Below are 24,009 nucleotides of genomic sequence, written 5' to 3'. Positions count from 1 at the left end.
GGTAAAAAAAAAAAGAAATAAAAAATGGTGTAAATCAAAAAGAGAATGAATGGGCTCTTAAAAAGAATTCGAATGGTCTTCCCTTGGCACGAGACGTGTCGCGTTGCTCACATGTATACAGAAAATATTATATTATTCGTTTATAGATATATATATATATATATATATACACATACATATATACATACATACATGAACACACTAATTACGATATATTATACATAAAAACATATATATAAACGATGCATATATACGATATTACTATTGCGGTAAAGAGTAAATCACGATATTGGCAATCCTACTGTGCACTGTCAAAACGAAACATAAGAAAAAAAAAAAAATTATTGTAGTGCAAATTAAGGTTTTTTAAGCATTACGAAACGATGTACGGACTTTTTTAATAACGTTTTATCACGTTACAAAATAATATACATATATATATATCTATATACATACACGGTATCTAAATATATACATTTCTAAGATACACACACACGTGAATGAAGAAAGAGAGAGAGAGAAAGAAAGGAAGATATATATAAGAGTGATTGAAATAAAGTTTAGCGAGTGAAAATATAAAATAAAATACAATAAAATAAAATAAAATAAAAAAAAAAAAAAATAAATTAAAATAAAAATAAAATAGAAAATTTAATTAATCCATGACAGAATGTAAATAATAAAGACGGTATTACATACATAATTAATTTATGATTATGTATATATATATATGTATACATAATCATAAAAAAATAAAATAAAATAACAAACAAAATATCTAATGAGAACCTGTAATTGCCAAAAAAAATCTAGAATCTATACATAAACACGTATATATATATACATAGTTTTACTTGTAAATCTACATATTTATACATACATACACACATATATATATATGTATGAATGTATGTATGTATGTAATATATACGAGTTCGATGCAATGAAAAAAGAAAAAAAAAAGCAAAAAAAATAAAATAAAATAAAAAAATGAACATTTAGTGACCAATAATAACGTGGTGTCAGAAACGTCAGATTCTAACGCGTCTGTGTTGGTTGAATCTGATTCGTGTGCTGACTGTGAGCTTATAGGTAAACGTTAACAAAAAAAAAAAAGAAGAAAAAAAAAGGGGGGGGAAAAAAAGAAGAATTAAATTTAATGTTACTCGAATGTTTTTACACGATGCTAGTTTACACGATTGCAAAAAGAAACAAAAGAAAAAAAAGAAAAAAAAAGAAAAAAAAAATAACGAAGAAGAAAAAAAGAAAAAAAAAAGAGATGGTTGTTCAACGAGAGAGGTTGGTGACCCTGTAAGCAACGAACCAGGGGTATCATTTTATCTTGGTGACTACTACTTAACTTCGGCGTTTCCGACGCGAGCTTTTAAATCTGCCAAAAAAAAAAAAGAAAAGAAGAAAGGAAGAAAAGGAAAAGGAAAAATAGAAGAAGAAAAAAAAAGATTACAAGCGAGACGAACTTTGCGGTACCGTCGAATAATAATAACGTCAAAAATAAGGGTGTTTAAAAGGAAGAAAAAAAAAAAAAGAAAAAAAAAAGTTTCAATAATATTTGTTTTTTTCCCTCGAAAATACGGATCTTATGCAGCCGAATGTACCTACTATACGTAAATAAATAAATAAATAATAAATAATAAATTAGTGCAATTTGAAGATAAAAAAAAAACGAAAAAAAAAGAAAAGGTAAAAAAGACCATCCCGAAAAAAAAAAAAAACAAAGAAAAGGAAGAATAATAAGGCTAGAATTTTGATTGCAGATTATCATTTTATTTGCGTTCTTAAAAATATTCTTTTTCCCTTTACCACTACTACTACTACTACTACTACTACTACTTCCTTTCTATTATTTTCTTTACTCTTTTAAAAGTATGTTTCCCCATTATTATTATTATTATTATTCTTATAAAAATGTTATCGCGTCGTTGTGCGTGCAAACGTTTCTTTTTTTCTTTTTTTTTTTTTTTTTCAGACTCCGTAGAAAGGAAGAATAGTAAAAAACAGAAATAAAGGGAATAGAAGGTATAAAAAATTTTGGATTAAATTTAGAAACAACAACTGGGGCCGGGGGGGTGGGAGGGATTATAATTACTTGTCGTAGAATATATGAAAAAGTCGCTAGTTTAAAAGTAGTATTATACGTTATTCGTTTTTGCTTGATCGAGCAAGCATTGTGCGATACAGCGTGTAAATTTATTCTGTTAATTGACATTTTCCCAGATTCAATGCGACCGGAGCAACGTCTACTATACACACATACTCCACACACATACTCCACACACACAGACCATACATATACAAAATATATATATATATATACTATGACTTTTCTATTATGACTTATCGATTGATCGTAACAATATATTTTATAAAACTAATGCCACATAGAGAAACGGAAGTATCAAAAACATTTTTATCAAATGCTTGACATAAAATAAATGAAAATTATTTCGATGGAATATTATTTCATAGATATTACGATCAAGAGAAAAGCTTTTTGATAATAAACATAGAAAAAATAATATTTATATATATATATCTATAAAATTATAATTATATAAATATATACAAAATTATAATTATATATTACATTAAATTTATATATATATATATATATATACGCACATGCACACACACATATATATACACATACATATATATACATATAAAACATATACATAGTTAAAGTTAATCTCGTCAACGACGTGTCTTTTTGATTACAATATATCCCAATGAAGCATAGATAATGTACCAACATATTCACTTTTATTCATCTATATACATATATACATACATACTTAAATAATATATAAAATATTTACATAAATCCGTAATGTCGTATATCTCGTAACACGTTAAATATAAAATGAAATTTACATATGGGACAACAGGTAAAAAAGTATTACATATACCTCATCATTTTGATAACTACTAACATTTATCACTCACACATTTATACATACACACATAAAACACAAAAGCAATATACATACATATATATATGTATATAAATTTATTGAAATAATGCATTAGAAAAAAATGCAAAATAAATTAGTTAATCATTTAAACTGACTGAGAATATAAAAAAGAAAGAAATAAAGAAAGGAAAGGAAAGAGATGCAAACCGTTGTGCGAGTTTCTTGAACGAGTGCATCACGGAGTGCAGCGCAGCAAAAGTGAATTCTTTTGACGTCATCCACGAAGTACGAACGACGTCATCGACTATCGAGCACATTTTCAAGAGAGTAGGATACGTTATATATACGTTATTATTTTCCACGAATATTATTTTTCTTCTTCTTTCTCCTAGGATGGAAAACTTTTCCATTGGCAAACACAAAAATCGTGTATGCATGCATACACGTATGTATATACGTATGTATATATGTATGCATGTATGTATGCATATACGTATGTATGTATGTATGTATGTATGCATGTGTCTTTCTTTTTCACCCTATCTTTCTTTTTCTACGACTACAAGAACGATGACGATGAGAAAAGGGAAGAAGAGTACGATTAGATCCCACTCATAATGTTATATATATATATATATACTCTATTATCATCATATTCTACGCAAACAAATGCATAAAAACCCACACATATATGAGAGCGTATATAAGCAGAAGAAGAAGCAGAAGCAGAAGCATAAGAATCTGACAAGGAAGGAAAGAAGGGAAGCAAGCAAAGCGTTCGCATGGTAACAGTTTTCATGTTCTATATTTTATTCCTGGGATGAATTAACCCATCTAATCGAGTGACGCATGACAATTTTTTTTAACCACCCGAATAGACCCATTTTTTTCTATTATTATTATTATTATTATTATTATTATTATTACATTGAACAAGATCGTAACTAATTCTCAAGAAATTCTTCAATTTCTATTTGACGTTGATTGTTCTATTATTTTTTTTCTTTTTTTTCTTTTATTTATAGGAATAATAGATATCGTTCTCGTTAGATTTGATTCAATCTTTAACGATTTTGATAATAGATATTTTGATTCTCTTTTCGTTCAAGTTTAACGAAATATTTTCCTCCCAAAAGTAAGTAGTTTAAGACCATTATTGGTCTGACCGTGGCAGATGTTTCTTATGGTGTTTATTCGCACAATGGAAAACTTCTTCTCACACGTGAACAATGGTGTTAAGAATTTGTCTTGCGTCAAACTAGTTTCAGGATATGCTTGCACGGGGGGAAGGGGTGGGTGTCCAATGGGTTTTTTCTGAATAAACGGTGGGTCAACGTATTATTTCATTCACGAGAATAAGACTAATTATTTCTTATAAAGATTGAAATTATTTCTATAACACTTTTCTATTAAATATTATGATTTCAATTATAAATGTTTAAATTCTTCTATTTCTAATCAATTATATTCATCTTTTTTTTTCAAATGTCAAACAATTATTTTCCAATCAAGAATACGAGGGAATTTGTTTAAGATTTGTCAGACGGAAATATTCAAGCTACTGTAGAAGTATCAACGTTACAATTGTTAAATATCGGTCAGTTTTTTAGAAAAACCATTATTACCATTATTATTTAAACAATTATTATTTAAATAATTATTATTTATTTATTATTATTTAAAACAATTTCGTTATTTATCCGTATCGCAAATTTTCTTGCTAAAACCTTTCAATGTGATTCATTTGTATAATATTTTTATTTGATTTTTTTGTTTCTTCGTAGGAAATACACTGAGATACTGTATTTAACCGTAAAAACTTCGGACACCCTGTATATATTTTATACCATCATTATATTATATTATATTATATTATATTATATTATATGGAAAGAGAAATAGTAGATGAAGAAACTGTTTCGTTAAGTTACTACAAACTCCAGTTTGTTTCTTTGCTAAAATATGATTCTCATCCTCGTTAACAAAACTAGTAAAATAACCATCGTAAATAGATCCCCTCTGTCGTGATGAAACTTCTGGGCGTAACCTATCGCTATAGAATTCGTTCCCACGTTCTTGTTATTATTATTATTATTATTATTATTATTATTATTATTCCTTCGAATATACAGTTAATAATAGAAATATACAGAGTATTTACGTAATTCTATGAATACCTGCAATAATATGAACAAATATTGGATATACAACTAAATGTTACTTTTTCCTTTTCAATTCGTAACTAGTTAAAAAATAGAAGAAACAAATAATAAAGAAAATAAAAGAAAAGAAAATAAAATAAAATAAAAGAAAATATTCTTAGAAAGTTCTACAACGAATAGAAAGGGATGTAGGCGGCGGAGTGGGGGTAGGGAGTGGGGTGGGGATAGAAGGGTGCGAGGGTTAGGTATTTAATGGTCAAGCTAATTTTCTTCTCTTGTTTACGAACAAACGAATGAACGAACGAACGAACGAACGAACTAAGGTAGGAACGAAGGTAGGAACGAAGGGACGAACGAAGGGACTACGAGGTAAAGGAAAGGAAAACTTTGAACGAGGTTTTAATGCGGCCAGCCACGAAATTATGTAAGCCTAAAGTGTTCAACGAGAAACGGGTGTGCTTGCTTGCTTGCTTGCTTGCTTGCTTGCTTGCTTGCTTGGAGACTTAATACTTAAAGAGGAAAAGGAACTTCTCCCTGTACGATCTGATAATCCCACCGTCAGTCATTTTCACAAAACTTGGCCCTTTTTAGGGAGGGGGGAGAGGGGCAGGTGTTTTCCCCCTATCTACACACACTCGAGAGCATCTCCCTTTTAGCGCGTTATCCGCATCGTGCAACGTAGAGACCCGTTTTCAAGTAAATTGATTGCCGACTAAGATTGCACTCACTGATTTTACCATTATCAACCAAAAGAAAAGAAAAGAAAAGAAAAGAAAAGAAGAAGAAGAAAAAAAAGAGCCGTATAAGGCACGGCGAACTTTGTTTCACTATTTTTACGTCATACTACTGATTTCTTTTTTTTTTTTACTTTTTACTATTATAAATTATAATTACGATTTTCAATTATCACGAGAGATTGAATCATTATTATTGCATTGGACAGTTTTGTTTTTGATTTATTTTCATGAACCTTAATTATAATAATGCATACACAATTGGTGATTTTAATTGATACAATTAATACACATACGATCACAATACAATTCGTGATCTTACAATTGACAATCTTTTTATAGATTAATATAATATTAATCTTTGATTAAATTCCGTAATCGCGATACGGTTGACCTTTAGTTTATTTTCATGAGCCTTAATTACAATAATACATACAATTGGTGATTTTAATTGATACAATTAATACACATACGATCACAATACAATTCGTGATTTTACAATTGACAATCTTTTTATCGATTAATATAATATTAATCTTTGATTCAATTCCGTAATTGCAATACGGTTGACCTTTAGTTTATTTTCATGAACCTTAATTACAATAATACATACAATTGATGATTTTAATTGATACAATTAATACACATACGATCACAATACAATTCGTGATTTTACAATTGACAATCTTCTTATCTCGATTAATATAATATTAATCTTTGATTCAATTCCGTAATTGCAATACGGTTGACCTTTAGTTTATTTTCATGAACCTTAATTACAATAATACATACACAATTGATGATTTTAATTGATACAATTAATACACATACGTTTACAATACAATTCGTGATTTTAATTGATACAATAAATACACATACGGTCACAATACAATTGGTGATTTTAATTGATACAATTAATACACATACGATCACAATAAAATTCGTGATTTTAATTGATACAATTAATACACATACGATCACAATACAATCCGTGATTTTAATTGATACAATTACTACACATACGATCACAATACAATTCGTGATTTTAATTGATACAATTAATACACATACGATCACAATACAATCCGTGATTTTAATTGATACAATTAATACACATACGATCACAATACAATTCGTGATCTTACAATTGACAATCTTTTTATAGATTAATATAATATTAATCTTTGATTAAATTCCGTAATCGCAATACGGTTGACCTTTAGTTTGTTAAAACAGTTACCTACGTAAAACTAGGTCGTCGTCGTATTTGTGTCTATTGAAAAAAAAAAAAAAAAAAAAAAAAGAAAAAAAGAAGAACCAAAAAAGAAAAAGAAACGTAAAGTATATACGCGAGATTTATATGAGGGAAGGGAAAAGAATAAAATTTTAAAAAGCAAAATAAAATGTGAATCATTGACGATGATATTAACGAGGATAGGTGGTGAATTTAATAGAACGAGAAAAAGGTATGTTGTCGGAATGTTTGAAAAAAAGTAAACGAGGGTGTGGAAATAATCGAGGACTCGTGTACAACTTTCGGAATTTTCTTCTTCCTTTTCTTTTTCATTTTTCCTTTTCCTTTCCTTTCCTTTCCTTTCCTTTCCCTTCCCCCCAAGGACGTTGTATCGTCTTGGGGGCGTAAGGAATCGCTTGTTGTAGTTCACCACGCGAAATGCTTTTCATTAAATAATCCATTGAACGTGGAACGCGCAAAGTGCGCTTCCTCGTGCTCTCGGTTTTACCCTCTCTCTCTCTCTCTCTTTCTCTCTCTTTTTCTCTTTCTCTCACACTGAGAGAAGAGTCTTGAAAGTTTTATACGTTGGGTACGTGAAATTCGTACAAAATATCTACCAACGCTTCGTAGAAATGGCTTTTGTTGTGCTTAACGTAATACTCCTCTGGCCTACAATACCGAATTATTTTGTTTCAACCTATTAAACGAAAAAATAATGCAATAACGAATTAAATTACAAACTCGGGAACTAACAAAAAAAAATTAAATAAAAAAAAAGAAGAGAAAAAGAGAAGGAGAGAGAGAAGAAGTAATAGAAGAAAAAATTTGGTTAAGGTAAAACTAGATAGTATACATATAACATATTTATTATAAATGTATTTCCTAGTACCTTTACGATGTTACTATTTTTTTTTTTTCCTTTTTTTATTTTTTCGATAGTACAGCCTAGAAAAATACGATTTCGTACGTTCGAACTTCTCTCATGCAAGGATTCCTTCCCCAATAATCATTTCACGTTGTTCGACAATTTTTTATATTTTTTATCGAACACATTCAATCTTGTTTCACTTCATTGTTTTAATATAAAAGATAAAAGTGTAAGAAATGTAAAAATAAAAAAGAAGAGGAAGAGGAAGAAAAAGAAGGAGGAGGAGGAGGAGGATGAGGATGAGGAGGAGGAATAACGAATCTTTTTCGAAGAGCCCTTTCGATTTATGTAAAATAGACGCATACAAGGTATTCCCACACGTAGAATATGTACAGTTACATATATATATGTATGTGTGTATATATATCGATGAAGTTCTTCAAAAAGGAGGATGCATTCTTTCTCGAACTCGTGCCGAGCGCGAATCTCCGTCATCGACCTTTGACATATCTAAAAGAAATTATTAGAGCAAAAAATTCTTTGTTCGAAGCTCGCAATCGTCTCTCTCTCTCTCTCTCACTCTCTCTCTCTCACTTTATATATATATATATATTTCTCTCTCTCTCTTGTAAGCTTTCGCATGATCAAGAAAGCTTCGTTTATAATCGGTAAAAACGAAGCTTCGAGAGAAAGAAAGAGAGAACGTTGAGTTAATGAAAGAAAGTTATATAATCGATTGCACGTTCAGCATATCATTTGCTAATGCATTATCGGGAATGCTTTTTCGTATTCTTATAGGGCATATATCTTGAATAATGATAATTAATAATACTTGAAATAAAGCACGGGTGTGTGTCTGTGTACTTGTGTACGCACGTAAAATGTTATACTTCTTTCTAAAACAAAAAAGCAAATAATTAATCTTTCACAATAACATATTATATATATATAAAATATGTATAATATAAAAATTGTTTAATTTAATCCATTATCGTAATATACATATACATATATATCTATATAATTATTATTTTATGTTTTATATATATATATTATATATATATATTAATTATTATGTATGTTTTATATTGCTGTTACAACTTAACCTCATACTACGGGAATAGGTTAGAAAAATATCAAATTAGAATGGGAATTGAATATTCTTGCAATATATTCTTATAGTTTGAGGTGTAACTATAACAGTAATGTACAAGCTATCCTCTTAGAACATCGTGTGATCCTATAACAAAATTTAATTTTTCATAGTTCTTTGTAATTTATAGAAGTAGATGTGTTTCTTTTTTCAATAAGATCTTTAAAATACATCGTCGATTACTGTTTTCGATTTAATGCGACTTCTGCACATTTGTAAATTTAATTTAGTGTTCGGGAACTCTATCAAACGCGTGAACAATACATCAAGCTGGCTCTGACGCGACTAACTTCACGCTGTTAATTTCATATCGTTGTGCGCGCGCATCGTAATTACCGACAAACTTCATTCCGTTAATTTTGCGTCGCTGTGCGCTGCGCGTCGTAAAAATTCACTCTCCACATTTTTTCCCAAACGCGCCTGGAAAAGAAGTATAACTTCAACAAAAATGTAGAAGATTTGTCTTTTTAAAAAAAAAATGATTTTCCTTTTAAGCGATCGCGTATGACGTTGTATAGAAAATAATGGATAACGAAAAAAAAATAGGTTTATTACTAGGTTTCTATTCGTTATTTGGATTCTCGGTATCTCGGTGCAGGGTACACGGAAGGCTGATTTTATAGGTGATCCACGATGTGTGACGTTGGTCATTCACCGTCGAAGTTCTACGTCACTATGACGCGCGCGTCATTCTCAGGAACTATAGTTACACTCACCTGCATTCACTCACACAGAGGATGCACGGATATATATATATATGAGAGAGCATTATGGGTAGACGACCACAAACCTTCAAGTTGATGTATAACTACCTATCGGGAAACCTGACAATTCCTTGGACGATCGAAACTTACGCTTGTAGTTTGGTTCCCACAAGGGGAAAGAGGATCGGTTAAACTCTCATCGAGAAAGAGAAAGATCTAAAGGAAAGAAGATAGAAACAAAAAGAATACGACGACGAAGAAGAAGAAGAAGAAGAAGCGAGGAGAAGGAGGCGAAGGATGAGGGTAGGACTAGTAAGTTCTACCTTAGAGAGAAAGGGTTCGAAAATTGGTACCCTGGGAAAAGTTAGATCCTAACCATCAATCGAATCTAGTGCCACGAGGCAGACAGGCAGGCAGGCAGGGGAGCCCTGGGTGCATTGAAATTCCCGGCCGGGCTCCCACTACTTTTTCCACGGGCATTAGTAGTAGCAGGAGACCAGCAGCAGCATCACGAGGGCTGCTGAACTATGGGCAATGCATCAGCATCAGCAGCATCAGCAGCATCAGCAGCATCAGCAGCGTTAAGCGGCGGCGACGGTGGCAGTGGCGGTGGCGGCGGCGGCAGAAACAGCGGCAGCTTCGGGTGGTTGCTCGCGTTTTCACGGACAGACTCGGCCGTCTCTTGCGAGTCGTTGCTCGATGACCGAGTTAGCATTCAACCTGGTTTTGGTCCAGCCCGCGATATCTATCCCACGGACCCGGCGCGTATACTCCTCTTCTCTCTCTCTCTTTCTCACTGTCGAGGAGTGGCGGCGAAGCACCCACCAGCGCCCCTGGTGTCGGTTTCCTATCTTAGCGCGATGCCGCGTCTGATTCGTTCCGAAGAAGGAACCGGCACCCACCACCACAACCACCACCACCACCAACCACCACCACCACCACCAACAGCAGCAGCAGCAACAGGCAGCAGCAGCAGCAGCAGCAGCAGGGTAGCAGCAGCGCAGCAGCAGTACTTCCACCACCATACTACCACTATCACCACTACCATCGCAAGTACCACCACTGGTACCCACCGTCGCCACCGCTACTGCCGCCGCCAGGTTATTGATTTGACAGGAATGACGGGAAATGGCGCAGGAATCGATAAGAGGTGGTCCCAAGCTGGTGTCGGGGCGGCGGGTCGGAAGGGGTTCCTCCCTGCCCATCAGGGGAGGGAAATGCGCTCGGAAGGGAGGAAAAAGAGAGAAGACCGAGAGGGATGAAGAACCTCAGAGGAGAGAGAGAGGGGGGTAGACCTTTAGCTAAAAGGGGAAACACCAAGATAGATAGAGAGAGAGAGATAAAATGATAGAGACAGATAGATAGATAGATAGATAGACAGGAAAAGAAAGATGGATAGATAGAGATAGAACGAATCAGAGAGCGAGAGCAAGAGCGGGAGAGAGAGAGCGCGAGAGAGAGAGAGAGAGATGGAAGGGGCGGGGAAGTGGGGGGGTGGGGGGCAGGAGAGGGGGTGGGAGTGGAGCACCAGCAGAGAGAGAATATTTTCATACTCCAGACTCCCGGCGTAGGTAGAAGATGGCAGCCGAGGCGTGATTCAAGACCAGGACACTTCTTCTCTCTCTCTCTCTGGCCCCGCGCGCGTTAGTAGGGGTTATCTTTTCGTCTCCTATAACGCCGAGCGGACGTCCGCGGAAGTAGTACGCTAGCGTGGTGCTTTATCGCGTGTCCAGTGTACCCCAGCTTCATCGAGAAAATGTCCTAAAAGAGGACCCCGCCGCCGTCGACGTTTTACCACACACACACGCACACCGTTGTCGTCGTTGTCGTCGTCGTCGTCGTCGTCGTCGTCGTGCCGGTTGTTATCGGATAAAGCGCGGGCCTTCCCTCCCCCCCTCTCTCTCTGTCTATCTGTCATCTATTCATCTATCTATCTATCTATCTATCTATCTGTCTGTCTGTCTTTGTCTTTCATCGTCACCCAATCTATTTTCTTTCTTTTATTCTCTTAAACATATATAGATTTATACGTATACTATATTATACTACTAACACACACACACACTATACTATATATATATATATATATATATCATACTCCTCACTCTCTCTTTCTCTCTCTTTCTCTCTCTTTCTCTGGCCGTTTTTCTTCTTCATCTCAGCCAGCAAGGTCTCTTTCTGTACGTATCTCTATCTCTGTCTCTCTCGCGGTTGCACGACTCTCTCTCTTTCTCTCTCTTTCTTTCTTCTCTCTCTCTTTCTCTTTCTCTCTCTCTCTCTCTCTCTCTGGTCTAGCAATCGCACCCGCCAGAGAGCCGTGCACGGTACTCTACCGCAGCACACAGATCGGGTGTTATACTCATGATCCGACCGGCGACCAGGTAGTATCGCTGAAATTATTATGCGCGACATGAGCAAAATCGGAAGCAGCGCCGTCATCGTAGTGTTTCACGAGCGTCATGTAAAATGGAATTAAACAATGTTGTTAAGACGTAAACATGTTTTGGCTACACTGTGGACTCTTTGTTCTCGTGATTGCCGTACATGGATTTATTAGCACCGCCGACACCACGTCCAAGCGAGGTAATGTTTAACTGTATCTCTATCTTTATCTTTATCTTTATCTTTATCTTGTTGTTTTTTTCTTTTTTTTGCTGTTCTTTGTTTTTTTTTTTTTTTGAATTTTATTTCATTTTTTGCTCGTATTAATTATACTTTTTCTGATTTATTTGATATACTCTCGTCGCATATTTATTATTCAATCCTTTTTAGATGTATTTATCAACCCTTCTGACGTTTGCACGTTCATTAAACGAAACTCGCAATCGGTTCTCGTTTTTCTTCATTCTTACTTTTTATCTTTTATCCTTTTTTTTTTTCTATATTTTTGTTTATTTTTTAAATAAGATCGTAATTATATAAGATTATTCCAATCTTTATTATTACTTTGTATTATTCTCGTATTCGAGTTGTAGCCTAACTGGTTGGGGAGTCTGTTTTATCTTCTGTTTCCTTTTTTTTTTCTTCTCTTTTGCACGAAGACGAGACACTTTCCGTTTGTGAATTTCTCGTCGAAGATCGGTGCGAGCGAGTGATGATTTCGTGTTTGAAAATGTAGCTCGCGACAACTCGTAGTAGCTGTCTCGAGACATGTCAGACGTCTCGATATAATCTTGAATACGTTAACTCCTAAGACATAAATAATCGTAATTCGAACGATTATATCCGAATCTTGATTTTTTTTTCTCATATTAACCCTTTTGATTATGACAGATTTTAAGATGAACTCTAACTAATCGTAGCATACGGTAGAAATTTAGTTGGGATGTATTTTTAGGGATGCAATTTATGTGAACATTTCAATAATCAAAATAAATTGAAATATATTTCATTAAATTCAAACAATATTATTTATTTCTTTTGTATGCTGAACCGAATTGTTATTATAAATACGTTTTAACTAATAAGATTTCAATTATTCGTAATATTATCTAAATTTCTATTTCTTATCTTCTTCTCGTATTAAAATTCTAGCCTAACAAGTTGGAATTTAACTGTCAGACACTTCGATGATATCTCCAATAGGTTAAACTAAGAAAAATGTTAAATAATAATAATAATAATTATATTATTCATTCTATTATCCAAATCATGATTTCTTAATATTCTTCTCGTATAAAAATTGAACCCTTACTATTTGGAATTTAACTGTCAGACACTTCGATGATATCTCGAATAGGTTAAACTAAGAAAAATGTTAAATAATAATAATAATAATAATTATTATTATTCATTCTATTATCCAAATCATGATTTCTTTATCTTCTTCTCGTATAAAAATTCTAGCCTAACTAGTTGGATTTTAACTGTCAGTACTTCGATGATATCTGCAATAGGTTAAACTAAGAAAATGTTAAATAATAATAACTAATAATTATTATTATTCATTCTATTATCCAAATCATAATTTCTTAATATTCTTCTCGTATAAAAATTGGAACCCTTACTATTTGGAATTTAACTGTCAGACACTTCGATGATATCTCCAATAGGTTAAACTAAGAAAATGTTAAATATAATAATAATAATAATATATTCATTTCTAATCCAAATCATGATTCTTAATCTTCTTCTCGTATAAAAATTCAAGCCTAACGAGTTGGATTTAACTGTCAGATACTTTGATGATATCTCCAATAGGTTAAACTAAGAAAAATGTTAAATAATAATAATAATTATTATTATTCATTCTATTATCCAAATCATGATTTCTTAATCTTCTTCTCGTATAAAAATTCAAGCCTAACAAGTTGGAATTTAACTGTCAGACACTTCGATGATATCTCCAATAGTTTAAACTAAGAAAAATGTTAAATAACCAAAAGATTATTCATTTTATTATTCAAATCATGGTTTCTTAATCTTCTTCTCGTATTAAAATGCAAGCCTAACTAGTTGGATTCCTTTCTACCTTCATCTTTTTTTTTTCTTCTATTTTTCCCTCGACGATGACCCATTTGTGTCATTTTTCGAAGTTTCTCGTTGAAGATCGTTACGTGCAAGTGGTGATATCGAGTTTGAAAACGTAGCTCGCAACAACTCGTCGTAGCTGCTTGCCTGCCTGCTTGCTTGCCTGCCTCGAGACATGTCAGACACCCTCGATGGTATCTTGGATACGTTAACTCGTAAAGCTCGCGGCTCTTGCATCAACTTTTTCCCAACATCCAGCACCCTTTTTCTCGCGACGATTAATACACCTTCGCACACGCAAACTCTTAGATTTATTGCAAAATCTTTTCCCTTTTTTTTTCCTTCCTTCCTTCCTTCCTTCCTTGGTTGTCACAGACACACACACACAAAAACACACCCACCCTTTACTGACAATTGTCACTGGAAGACAATTTTGTTGGTGTTGTTGATTTTGTCTTCTTTCTTTCTTACTTTTTCATTTTTTACTACCCTTTTATTTCTCGTGTCGTCGAACGATTAATCATTTTAATCATCGTTTAAGTTCAATCCGATCAATCATTTCGTTTCCAAATCGTTGCCAAACGTGTTTCCACCGATTTTTCCAGATTTTCTTATCTTCCCCACTACGTAAGATACTTTTATTTTATACACGTATCCTTGAGTGACATTAAAAGGGACTCGTATTTTATTAAACCTTAAACGTTTCAATCGTAAAGGACAGACACACATACACGTACACACATACACAGACGTATTGTTCTTAAACGGGTGCACTTTTGTGATATATATATATATATAAGACGAGTAGCTTGAAGTGAATCCCGTAAAGAAAAATAAGTACGTATATCTTTTCGTACCATAAATCAATCAGGCTAATAAATCTTATAGTATTTTTACGATTTTCCTGATCGTTGATTCCCACTATGCACGAGTTAATCGTCGATAAAAACTAAAGTCGTTAACAATATTTACGATAACGTAAATATATATATACTTCCATTTTCTTTTATCTAATATATTAGAAAAAAAAAAATATATATATATATATTAATTATAATATAAAATATAATATAAAAATAAATTAATTTATTAAAATAAAATATATTAATTATAATATAAAAATATAATATAAAAATAAATTAATTTATTAAAATAAAATATATTAATTATAATATAAAAATATAATATATAAAAATAAATTAATTATAATAATAAAAATATATTAAATATTCTGACACAACAACAAAAAATAAGAAAAATACACAGATATCCTTACGTGTGTGCGTGCATATCTGTATGTATATGTGTGTGTATGTGTGTGTTTGTTATTGAAAAAATTGTAAAAAAACAAAAAATCTCGTTTATTAATTCATAATGTTGAACTGTAGACATCGGGTATTAAATTAATTGTGCGGTTTGAGCCTCGTCAACTGTCACAATGCGTTAAACCGCACGCAAATGCTTCCTCCTCCGTCGTATAGAAATCGTCGTAGTTGCACGAACGACGATTATTGTTCATCGATTTTCTCCAATGATGCGTGCGTCCTTCGTGTTCAATGAAACATCCTAACGCCTAACTGAAAATTTTGCACGATTGATGAAGTATGCGTGCGTTTGTGCATGTGTGCGTGCAAAAAGGGCTACTTAAAAGTCAAATTCGATCGATTCCAATTCATTTTTCTTCTTTTTCTACTTAAAACTTTCTTATAATTACCTTTGTTTCTCGTTATTTCAAGTATATTTCTTTTTTTTCGTTTGTTTACACACACACACACATATACATACAAACATACACAAATACATTCGCGATAAGAGTCTAATCGTCTTTTACTCTTCTCAGTCGATAGAAGGAACACATTTTAATATTTTTCTCTACTTTTTCTTCCCTCTTACTTGTTCCCCGTTCAACCCCACCCACCCCCCACCCTCAGCCACACCAGCAACGATTGATAAACGTTCGTATACATTTTAAGGGATGAAACGACGCCCATTTCTATTTATGGCTACGAATCTAATGGAGATAAAATGTTTTAAATCAAATTATAGGAAATGTATGTACAAGTATGTACATATATATATATATATATAGGTATCTATGTATGTATGTATGCATGTAACTTTATGAAATATCAAACGGAGAAATCTGTTTAAAATTCGATAAATAATATTTGAATAGTACTTATGCGAAAATTTATTAATCCACCAATCGTACAACGTTCCGAAATTTTACTCTAAACTATTATTCTATTTTGTAAACTATTATTAATATTATTATTATTATATTAAACTATTACTATAACTGTATAATTCATTCGAAACATCAAAATAATTTAATTATTCGCTTTCATACTCTCCCATGGTGTGTCTGTATATATATATGTGTGTGTGTGTATTTACCCTAAGTTTATTTCACGATCAAAATTTGCACGTGAGCTTTTGTCGTGAACGGAAAAATAATACAAATGTAATAAATATATTTAATTATAAAAATTATATAAATATATAAAATATATATATATAAATGTTATATAAATATATTTTATATTTTTCTATTAAAAAATAATAAAAAAAATAATAAAAATAGAAAATAAAATAATAAAGGAGTGAAATTCTTAAATGGTAGAAGTGTAATTCAGGAGATCTTAGAATCTCGAAATCACGTTCTTGGAACGTCATAGTCATAGTGAACAGAAAAATAATAAAAATATAATAAATATATTTAATTATAAAAATTATATATAAATATATAAAATATATATAAATGTTATATAAATATATTTTATATTTTTTTATTAAAAAATAATAAAAAAAAAAAAATAATAAAAATAGAAATAAAAATAATAAAGGAGTGAAATTCTTAAATGGTAGAAGTGTAATTCAGGAGATCTTAGAATCTCGAAATCACGTTCTTGGAACGTCATAGTCATAGTCAAAGTCATAGTTGTCTCCTGAGAACATTCTTCTTCTTCTTCTTCGTCCTCTTCTTATTCTTATTCTTATTCTTCCTCCTCTTCTATTTCTTCTTTTTCTTCTGTAGGTCAAAATCTATAGCAGGAATTTTTCCGGAACACGACAGAGAGTCGCTGGTTGAGTTATACAGGGCGACACTTACCTAATATGTGCAATTCAAGCTCCAACGAAACGGCAGAATGAAATCGGGACAAAACTCGCGCTTAAGCTCCTTTTTTTCTTTTTTTTTCTCCCCCTCCCTCCCTCCCTCCCTCCCTCCAGCCTCCTCCACCCTTTTCCTTCTTTCCTTTCTTTTCTTTTCTTTTCTTTTCTTTTCTTTTTTTATCCGAATACTACACTCTTGTAAGAGAATACGTTATGTGGTAACCTTGGGGTTCCACTACTTGCCTACCACTTTCCGATTACAACGTTCTTGTAGAAAAAAAAGAGAAAAAAAGAAGAAAAAGAAAGAAGGAGAAAAAAATAATCCTACGTTTTCTACGAGTTGTGTTTATTCGCACGTGCTTGCTTGCTTGCTTGTATATAAGTTGCATTCATTTTTTACTTTTTTTTAATACACGTTACGTATTATATATATATATACACACGATTATACGAATTTATATAAGTTGGATGATAAAACCATAGAAATATTTCGAAAAAAAAAAGAAAAGAAAAGAAAAGAAAGGAGAATGATTTTTGAAGTAACTTTATCGATACGATAAATTAAAACGTTGCAGCAATTGTGCGAGTGTATTTAAAAACTGGTGTGTGTACTTATGTACGCACGTAAGAAGTTATACTTCTTTGCCGTACTAAACGAACATAACCTCAATAACTCAAAAATAACTTCAAAAAAAACTTCAAAGAAAAACAAAACTTAAAAAAAAAAAAAACTGGTGTGTGTACTTATGTACGCACGTAAGAAGTTATACTTCTTTGCCGTACCAAAACGAACATAACCTCAATAACCTCAAAAATAACTTAACAAAAAAAAATTTATTATTTCATTAATTTAAATTTATTATCGATATATTATATATATTAGAAAGAATAATAAATATCATATATATAGATATCAGTCCACACTAAATATAAGAGAGATAATCGAATTACTTGACGTGTCAACAACCATGGCGCGGTTACAGCATTAGTTCTCGCTTCGATCATTTAAGTAAAGCAGCGCTGAGTACGATTAGTACTTGGATGGGTGACCCGCTTGAGAAAAAAAGGGGGGAAGAAGAAAAGAAGACAACTTCATGCCGTATATTTGAAATCGCTTTGCCGCGCGTCGTAAATAATGACAAACTTCATGGTGTCGTTTTTCCAGACGCTCGGAACAAATTATTCCCCATTACATTTTCCCCAACGCGCCAAAAGAAGTATAACTTCAAAAAGAAAAAATATTACGTCAACGTGTTGTTAATTCGTGTCAAACACACGAAAAAAAAAATATATATATATATACACATACAATTATACGAATTTATGTAAGTTAGATGATAAAACCATAGAAATATTTCGAAAAAAAAAAAGAAAAGAAAGGAAAATGATTTTTGAAATAAGTTTATCGATACGATAAATTAAAACGTAGCAGCAATTGTGCGAGTGTATTTAAAAAAGAAAAAATATTACGTCAACGTGTTGTTAGTTCGTATCAAACACACGAAAAAATATATATATGTATATATATACGAACGATTAGAATGTAATCTTTGGATTACGACAAGAGTATCAGAGAATTGTACTCAATGAATCCGATGAATGCTGGCCTCGGGAATTTATCGATTCATGCGTTACTCGTTTACTAAAAACACAACCGGCTGCTACTGCTAACTGCTACTGCTCTCTCTTTCTCTTTCTCACACACACACACATACACACGTTTATTACTCTTTGAAATAATCTTCGGAAAATATGGAGTACGAAGAAAACATGAATAAGAGAAAGAAAGAATCGATGCTTTTATAAACACATTTCCAATAATTTCATCCCTATAAAAGATTAATAGAATCTAAACGACGTTTATAAAAAAAAGAAGAAGAAAAAAAAACCGTGTGATGACTTTTCAATTAGAGGCGACTTTGGTAGTTAAAATAGAATGGAACGATGGGGTGGGGTGGGGGACTGGGGGTGGAAGGAGTAAAAAAAAAGATGAAAAAAAGCTTGTCGTGGGGAGTAGAAAGAAGGGACCCACCCACCCGTCAAAACCTCCTCTTCCCTACTACACATCGAATCAATCGATTCTCTATCCCGCAATTAATCAAGTCGTTCGCCGACAAAATGATGGCCCACGGAAAAGAGAGAGAGAGAGAGAAGAGTTTTCAGCATTCTTGTCTCGGGCCAGATCCACGAGATTGAAATGGCAGTGCGCCAGTTCTAATTTATTGGCCTTGTAGGTACTTTTAATACGTGAACTTTTGGCCGGTTTTCTCTTCTACCTAGAAGAAGATTAAAAAAAAGAAGAAGAAGAAGAAGTAGAGAAAAAAAAAAATAAGAAAATACAACAGTAACAACAACAAGAAAAATATTTATAAATAGGCAGAGAAGAAGAAGAAATAATACGAAACCGAGAATTAGTTTCTCGTTGGAGAATAGAAGACGAGGAGTGTGCATGTGTCGTTTTTCGTATGTTGAGAAATAGAAAGAGAGAGAAAAAGAAAAAAAAATTAGAGTAAAATTGTAATTAAGGTAAATTCCAGCCGACAGAACAGCAAGCATACGTTATGTGTGGTCAGGAAAAGGATAACACAGGAGAAAGAGAGAGAAAGAGAGGAGAGTAGCTCACAAAGAGAATCTCATACGTTGTTTTCACCTAGAAACCATAGCCCGTTTGCTATCTCAGACGTTGGACATAAAGCTGGCATAGTTCCAGGATCGTGATAGCGCTTAAAGATCTACCTTTTAACTAGTTTTCGTAAAATATCTAACGCGACAGACAAAAACCGTTCTTGTTCACATTAAACTTAACGAGATTTCGTGTATACTTATTCCTATCCGTGAGTGGTAGTCAAATGATCATCATTTAATCAAACAAACAACCAAATATATTCTCATGTATATATATTTAATATGCAATGATATTTTTTTATACTCAATTGGATATAATTAATGATGATATATATTTTATTTTTTATTTGGAAATTAAATAATGTAGACTTTATGAAATTTTTTTGCTAATTACAGGAAACACGATCATTTGACCTCACGTGGTAGAATTAATTTTATATCGCTCATTTAACAAACAAACAACCAAACTATTTAATATGCAATGATTTTTCACATTCAATTGGATATAATTAATGATGATATTTTCTTTTCTATTTCTAAATTAAATAATGTAGACATTATGCCAATTTTTATCTCATTTTTTTGCTAATTACAGGAAACACGATCATTTGATCTCACGTGGTAGGTTTAATTTTAATATCTTTCATCATTTAACAAACAAACAACCAAATATATTTAATATGCAATGATATTTTTTCACACTCAATTGGATATAATTAATGATGATATATTTTCTTTTCTATTTCTAAATTAAATAATGTAGAATTTATGCACATTTTTATCTCATTTTTTTGCTAATTACAGGAAACACGATCATTTGACCTCACGTGGTAGGTTTAATTTTAATATCGTCCCTTCCTACCTTCCTTCCTTCATTCCTTCCCACCTTCTTTCCTTCCTTCGTATTCCATCCACTCAACATTTTCTCTTCTTCTTTTTTTTTTTTAATCATCTGTCTCCCATAGGTAGCCCTTTCTTCTCCTACCATCATCCTTTTTTTCTTTCCTTCTTCTACTTTTTCTACTTTTTCCTTTATATATCTCCCTCTCTTCCTTTTTCTTTTCTTTTCTTTTCTTTTTTTCTTTTCTTTCTCTCCTTTTTCTCTTTCCGTCGTGTCTTTAACCTCTCGAACACGAAAAGTGGCCGCGAGGTAAAGATGACGCGCCCGATAGAAGGTTCGTTCCTATCGATCGTGTGCCTGGTCCAATACATATTAAAGGCCATTTCTTCTCCCGAAACCGTTCCTCTCTTCCACTTCTTCCTCTTATTCCTCTTCTTCTTCCTTTTCCTCTTCCTCTTTTGAGTAACTAAAATTATTAATCGAATGGTAGATATCAAAAACCCTTATTTATTACGTTCTCCGTGCACGTATTATAAAAGAAAAGCAATACGAATAAATTAGATTATACTTGATCAAAAAAATGATAAACCCCTTTTACATTTTTATATACGTTCAATAGATTGAACCTAATTCACAAATCATATTCTACAAATTCTTCAATTTTCATCATTCGTTTCACTTTCTGCAAAAACTCAACATCACTTTATTTCACCCTAAACACCACAATATATTGAAATACACTTTAGAAATTGACCAAAACCCCACCCCCATGGGCACTCTATAGAAATACTTACTTTATTAAACATGTATGTATGTTTGGTAACATATGTATGTCGTTTCACTTGCAAAAAAACTTCCAAATCACTTTATTTCACCCTTGTACATTAAACACCATATATTGAAATACATTTTATAAATTGACCAAAACCCCACCCCCATGGGGATTCTATAGAAATACTTACTTTATTAAACGTGTATGTATGTTCGGTAACATATGTATGTTGATGTTAATTTAATGTCGTATTTGTCGACACGAAAGAATCGTTGTCATGGTCTTCACGGTCGTCATGGTCGTCATAGTCGTTTGCGTGCGCATATCTCTGACCTTTGCTCTTTTACACGCACCGAAAACTACTCATCTCGACGTTTCATCTATAAGTGACATGTCATAATAGATCTGCAGACACATATGTACGTGCAATAGGCAGGGGGACAGTAAAGTGTACCGTTTATGATCAACTGAATCGATAACAACGTGCATTTCTGACGTAGTCACTCATGAAACATGCAAGTGTGCATTCCTCTTCTACAACTGCGATAAGAAACCTCTGGCTCTGGCTGTATCTTTTTCTTTTTTTTTTATAATTTTATTTTATTTTTCGTCCCTTCTAAAACATCGTACTTTGGCGATATCAAATATTTTCACACAAACGCATCATATGTTGCAAGATAAAGGAATTCTTTTAATTATTATTTATTATTATTATTATTATTATTGTTTTGTAGCATTACAATCATATTACTTTATATATGTAATAAGAATCTAGAAATAAAATATATTTGTGCGATTAGAAAAAAGAAAAAAAGAACAGCTGCGATACATGAAATGAAATTGAAAATTGTTCGATAAATATTTTTCTTTTCTTTTTTTTTACAAAATTATAGAGAGAAAAATTAGATCAATCGTAAAGATAAATTTAATAGAAGAGAAAGGTTTTGCATTTATAATATTCCAGTACATTTCTTGTTTTATCTATGCATTATCAACGATCGACATGAATTCAAACGCGAAGGACAGATACTGAACAAATATAAAAATCTCACACAGATATATTTATATCTATATATATATATAAATGTGGGATGCGAGTGTCTCCAAGCCAAACACTTAAGTAGACATTCGTGAGAAGATTGGATTGGGGCCCTGGAGAGCTCAATTGGTTAAAGAGCAGTCGCTCGGAAAGTGGAAGTCCGGGTTCGAATCCCGGTCCAGTCGATCCGACGGCCCAAATTTTTCACGAATCCGACATATACAATCATTTTATTTACACGGTTAATATGCAATTTTACAAAAAAATTTGCATAAATATATTACAATCTCTCCTTCCGAAATTTTCATGTATTATATATCTTTTAATACAATAGCCAACGACAATAACAAAATTAATAAAAAAATGAAAATACAACAAACATTCTTTATTGAGTTTCAAATCATAAATATTCCAAAGAAGTTTTTAACTTAAAAAAAAGAAAAGAAAGCACACACAATACCGTTTTCTAATATTTTCTCTCTCCTTTGGGAAAAATTCATGTCGCAACCTAGTTTCAAAGACACTTTTGCGTATGTGTCGCAAATAATACGTTAGGGGAGTTAGAGTTGGTGGTTGTGGTGTTGGTGGTGGGTAGTAGTTGTAGTGGTGTCTTCTTAGTATTGCGAGCAAACAACGTATAAGCAAAATAGAAAATATCTGCAATATCGATTAATGCACGAGCACGCTCGTAGGCACCTCGAGACAATCGCAGGGAAGGGGGCAGGGGGTAGTTTCATTCTGCATTTATTTCCTAGCCGCGTATTTCATCCACCACCACCACTACCACCACCAGCACCACCCTTTCCCTTCCCCCTCGAAACCTTAAAAAGTGGAATAAGAGCATTCACACTTTCCACCCACGTTCTATTCGTGATTTTTGCACCGTCTCTGAACATGTGCATTGTACATCACTATTATTTCTTTCGTTTATCATAGTCATTCATATTTATCATTTCGTTTCTCTTCTTATTCTTCTTCTTCTTCTTCTTCTTCTTCTTCTTGTGTTAAACGAGAAAATATTTGAATCAAATAGAACGGCTCGCAGTAATCGTATAAATAAATTTCAACAGACTCTCGTGCCAAGTAGAAAATTTATTCGCGAAACGATTATAATATCTCAGACTGTTATTACATTAATCGAAGAAGAATGATATATATATAAAAATAATGCAATCTAATATTCAAAAGCTTTGTTTTTTTTCTTCTTCTATTTTATTACGCTATCCGGATGTTATATTTTATCATACGACGATTATTCTCGCAAAATATTTTTGCTCGATCGATTTTGATTCTTATTTATCTTCGATTCCGTGCAAATATAAATCCTACTTTCGAGAATGCAATTTCGAGTATTCCCCAC

General features: G+C 32.5%; 2 protein-coding genes and 1 long non-coding RNA gene across 7 annotated transcripts in view; 2 read left to right on the top strand and 1 right to left on the bottom strand.

The window, feature by feature from the left end:
- The window catches only part of LOC122523000 (TOX high mobility group box family member 3-like), a 380,641-nt gene that overhangs the window by 251,783 nt on the left and 104,849 nt on the right, over window positions 1-24,009 (top strand). The window lies entirely within an intron of this gene.
- On the bottom strand, window positions 9,194-10,982 carry LOC122523050. The gene is made up of 2 exons (XR_006305237.1): window positions 10,165-10,982; window positions 9,194-9,504 (listed from the first exon to the last, which is right to left on the bottom strand). It is a non-coding gene; the product is annotated as an uncharacterized LOC122523050 (long non-coding RNA).
- LOC122522993 (disintegrin and metalloproteinase domain-containing protein 11) overlaps window positions 11,330-24,009 on the top strand; it is a gene marked incomplete at its 3' end in the record, with an annotated part of 71,217 nt that continues 58,537 nt past the window's right edge. The window contains 2 exon segments of one of the 3 annotated variants that reach the window (XM_043644481.1): window positions 11,330-11,646; window positions 12,170-12,371. In XM_043644481.1, the coding sequence (XP_043500416.1) occupies window positions 12,287-12,371 (85 nt within the window). 3 annotated transcript variants of the gene reach the window in all.

Source organism: Polistes fuscatus, unplaced genomic scaffold (genome assembly GCF_010416935.1).
Source record: "Polistes fuscatus isolate 324 unplaced genomic scaffold, CU_Pfus_HIC Scaffold6, whole genome shotgun sequence".
In the NCBI taxonomy this organism is placed as follows: Eukaryota; Metazoa; Arthropoda; class Insecta; order Hymenoptera; family Vespidae; genus Polistes; species Polistes fuscatus.
The sequence above is the reverse complement of the archived record's forward strand: the minus strand, read 5'-3'. Positions and strand labels throughout refer to the sequence as shown.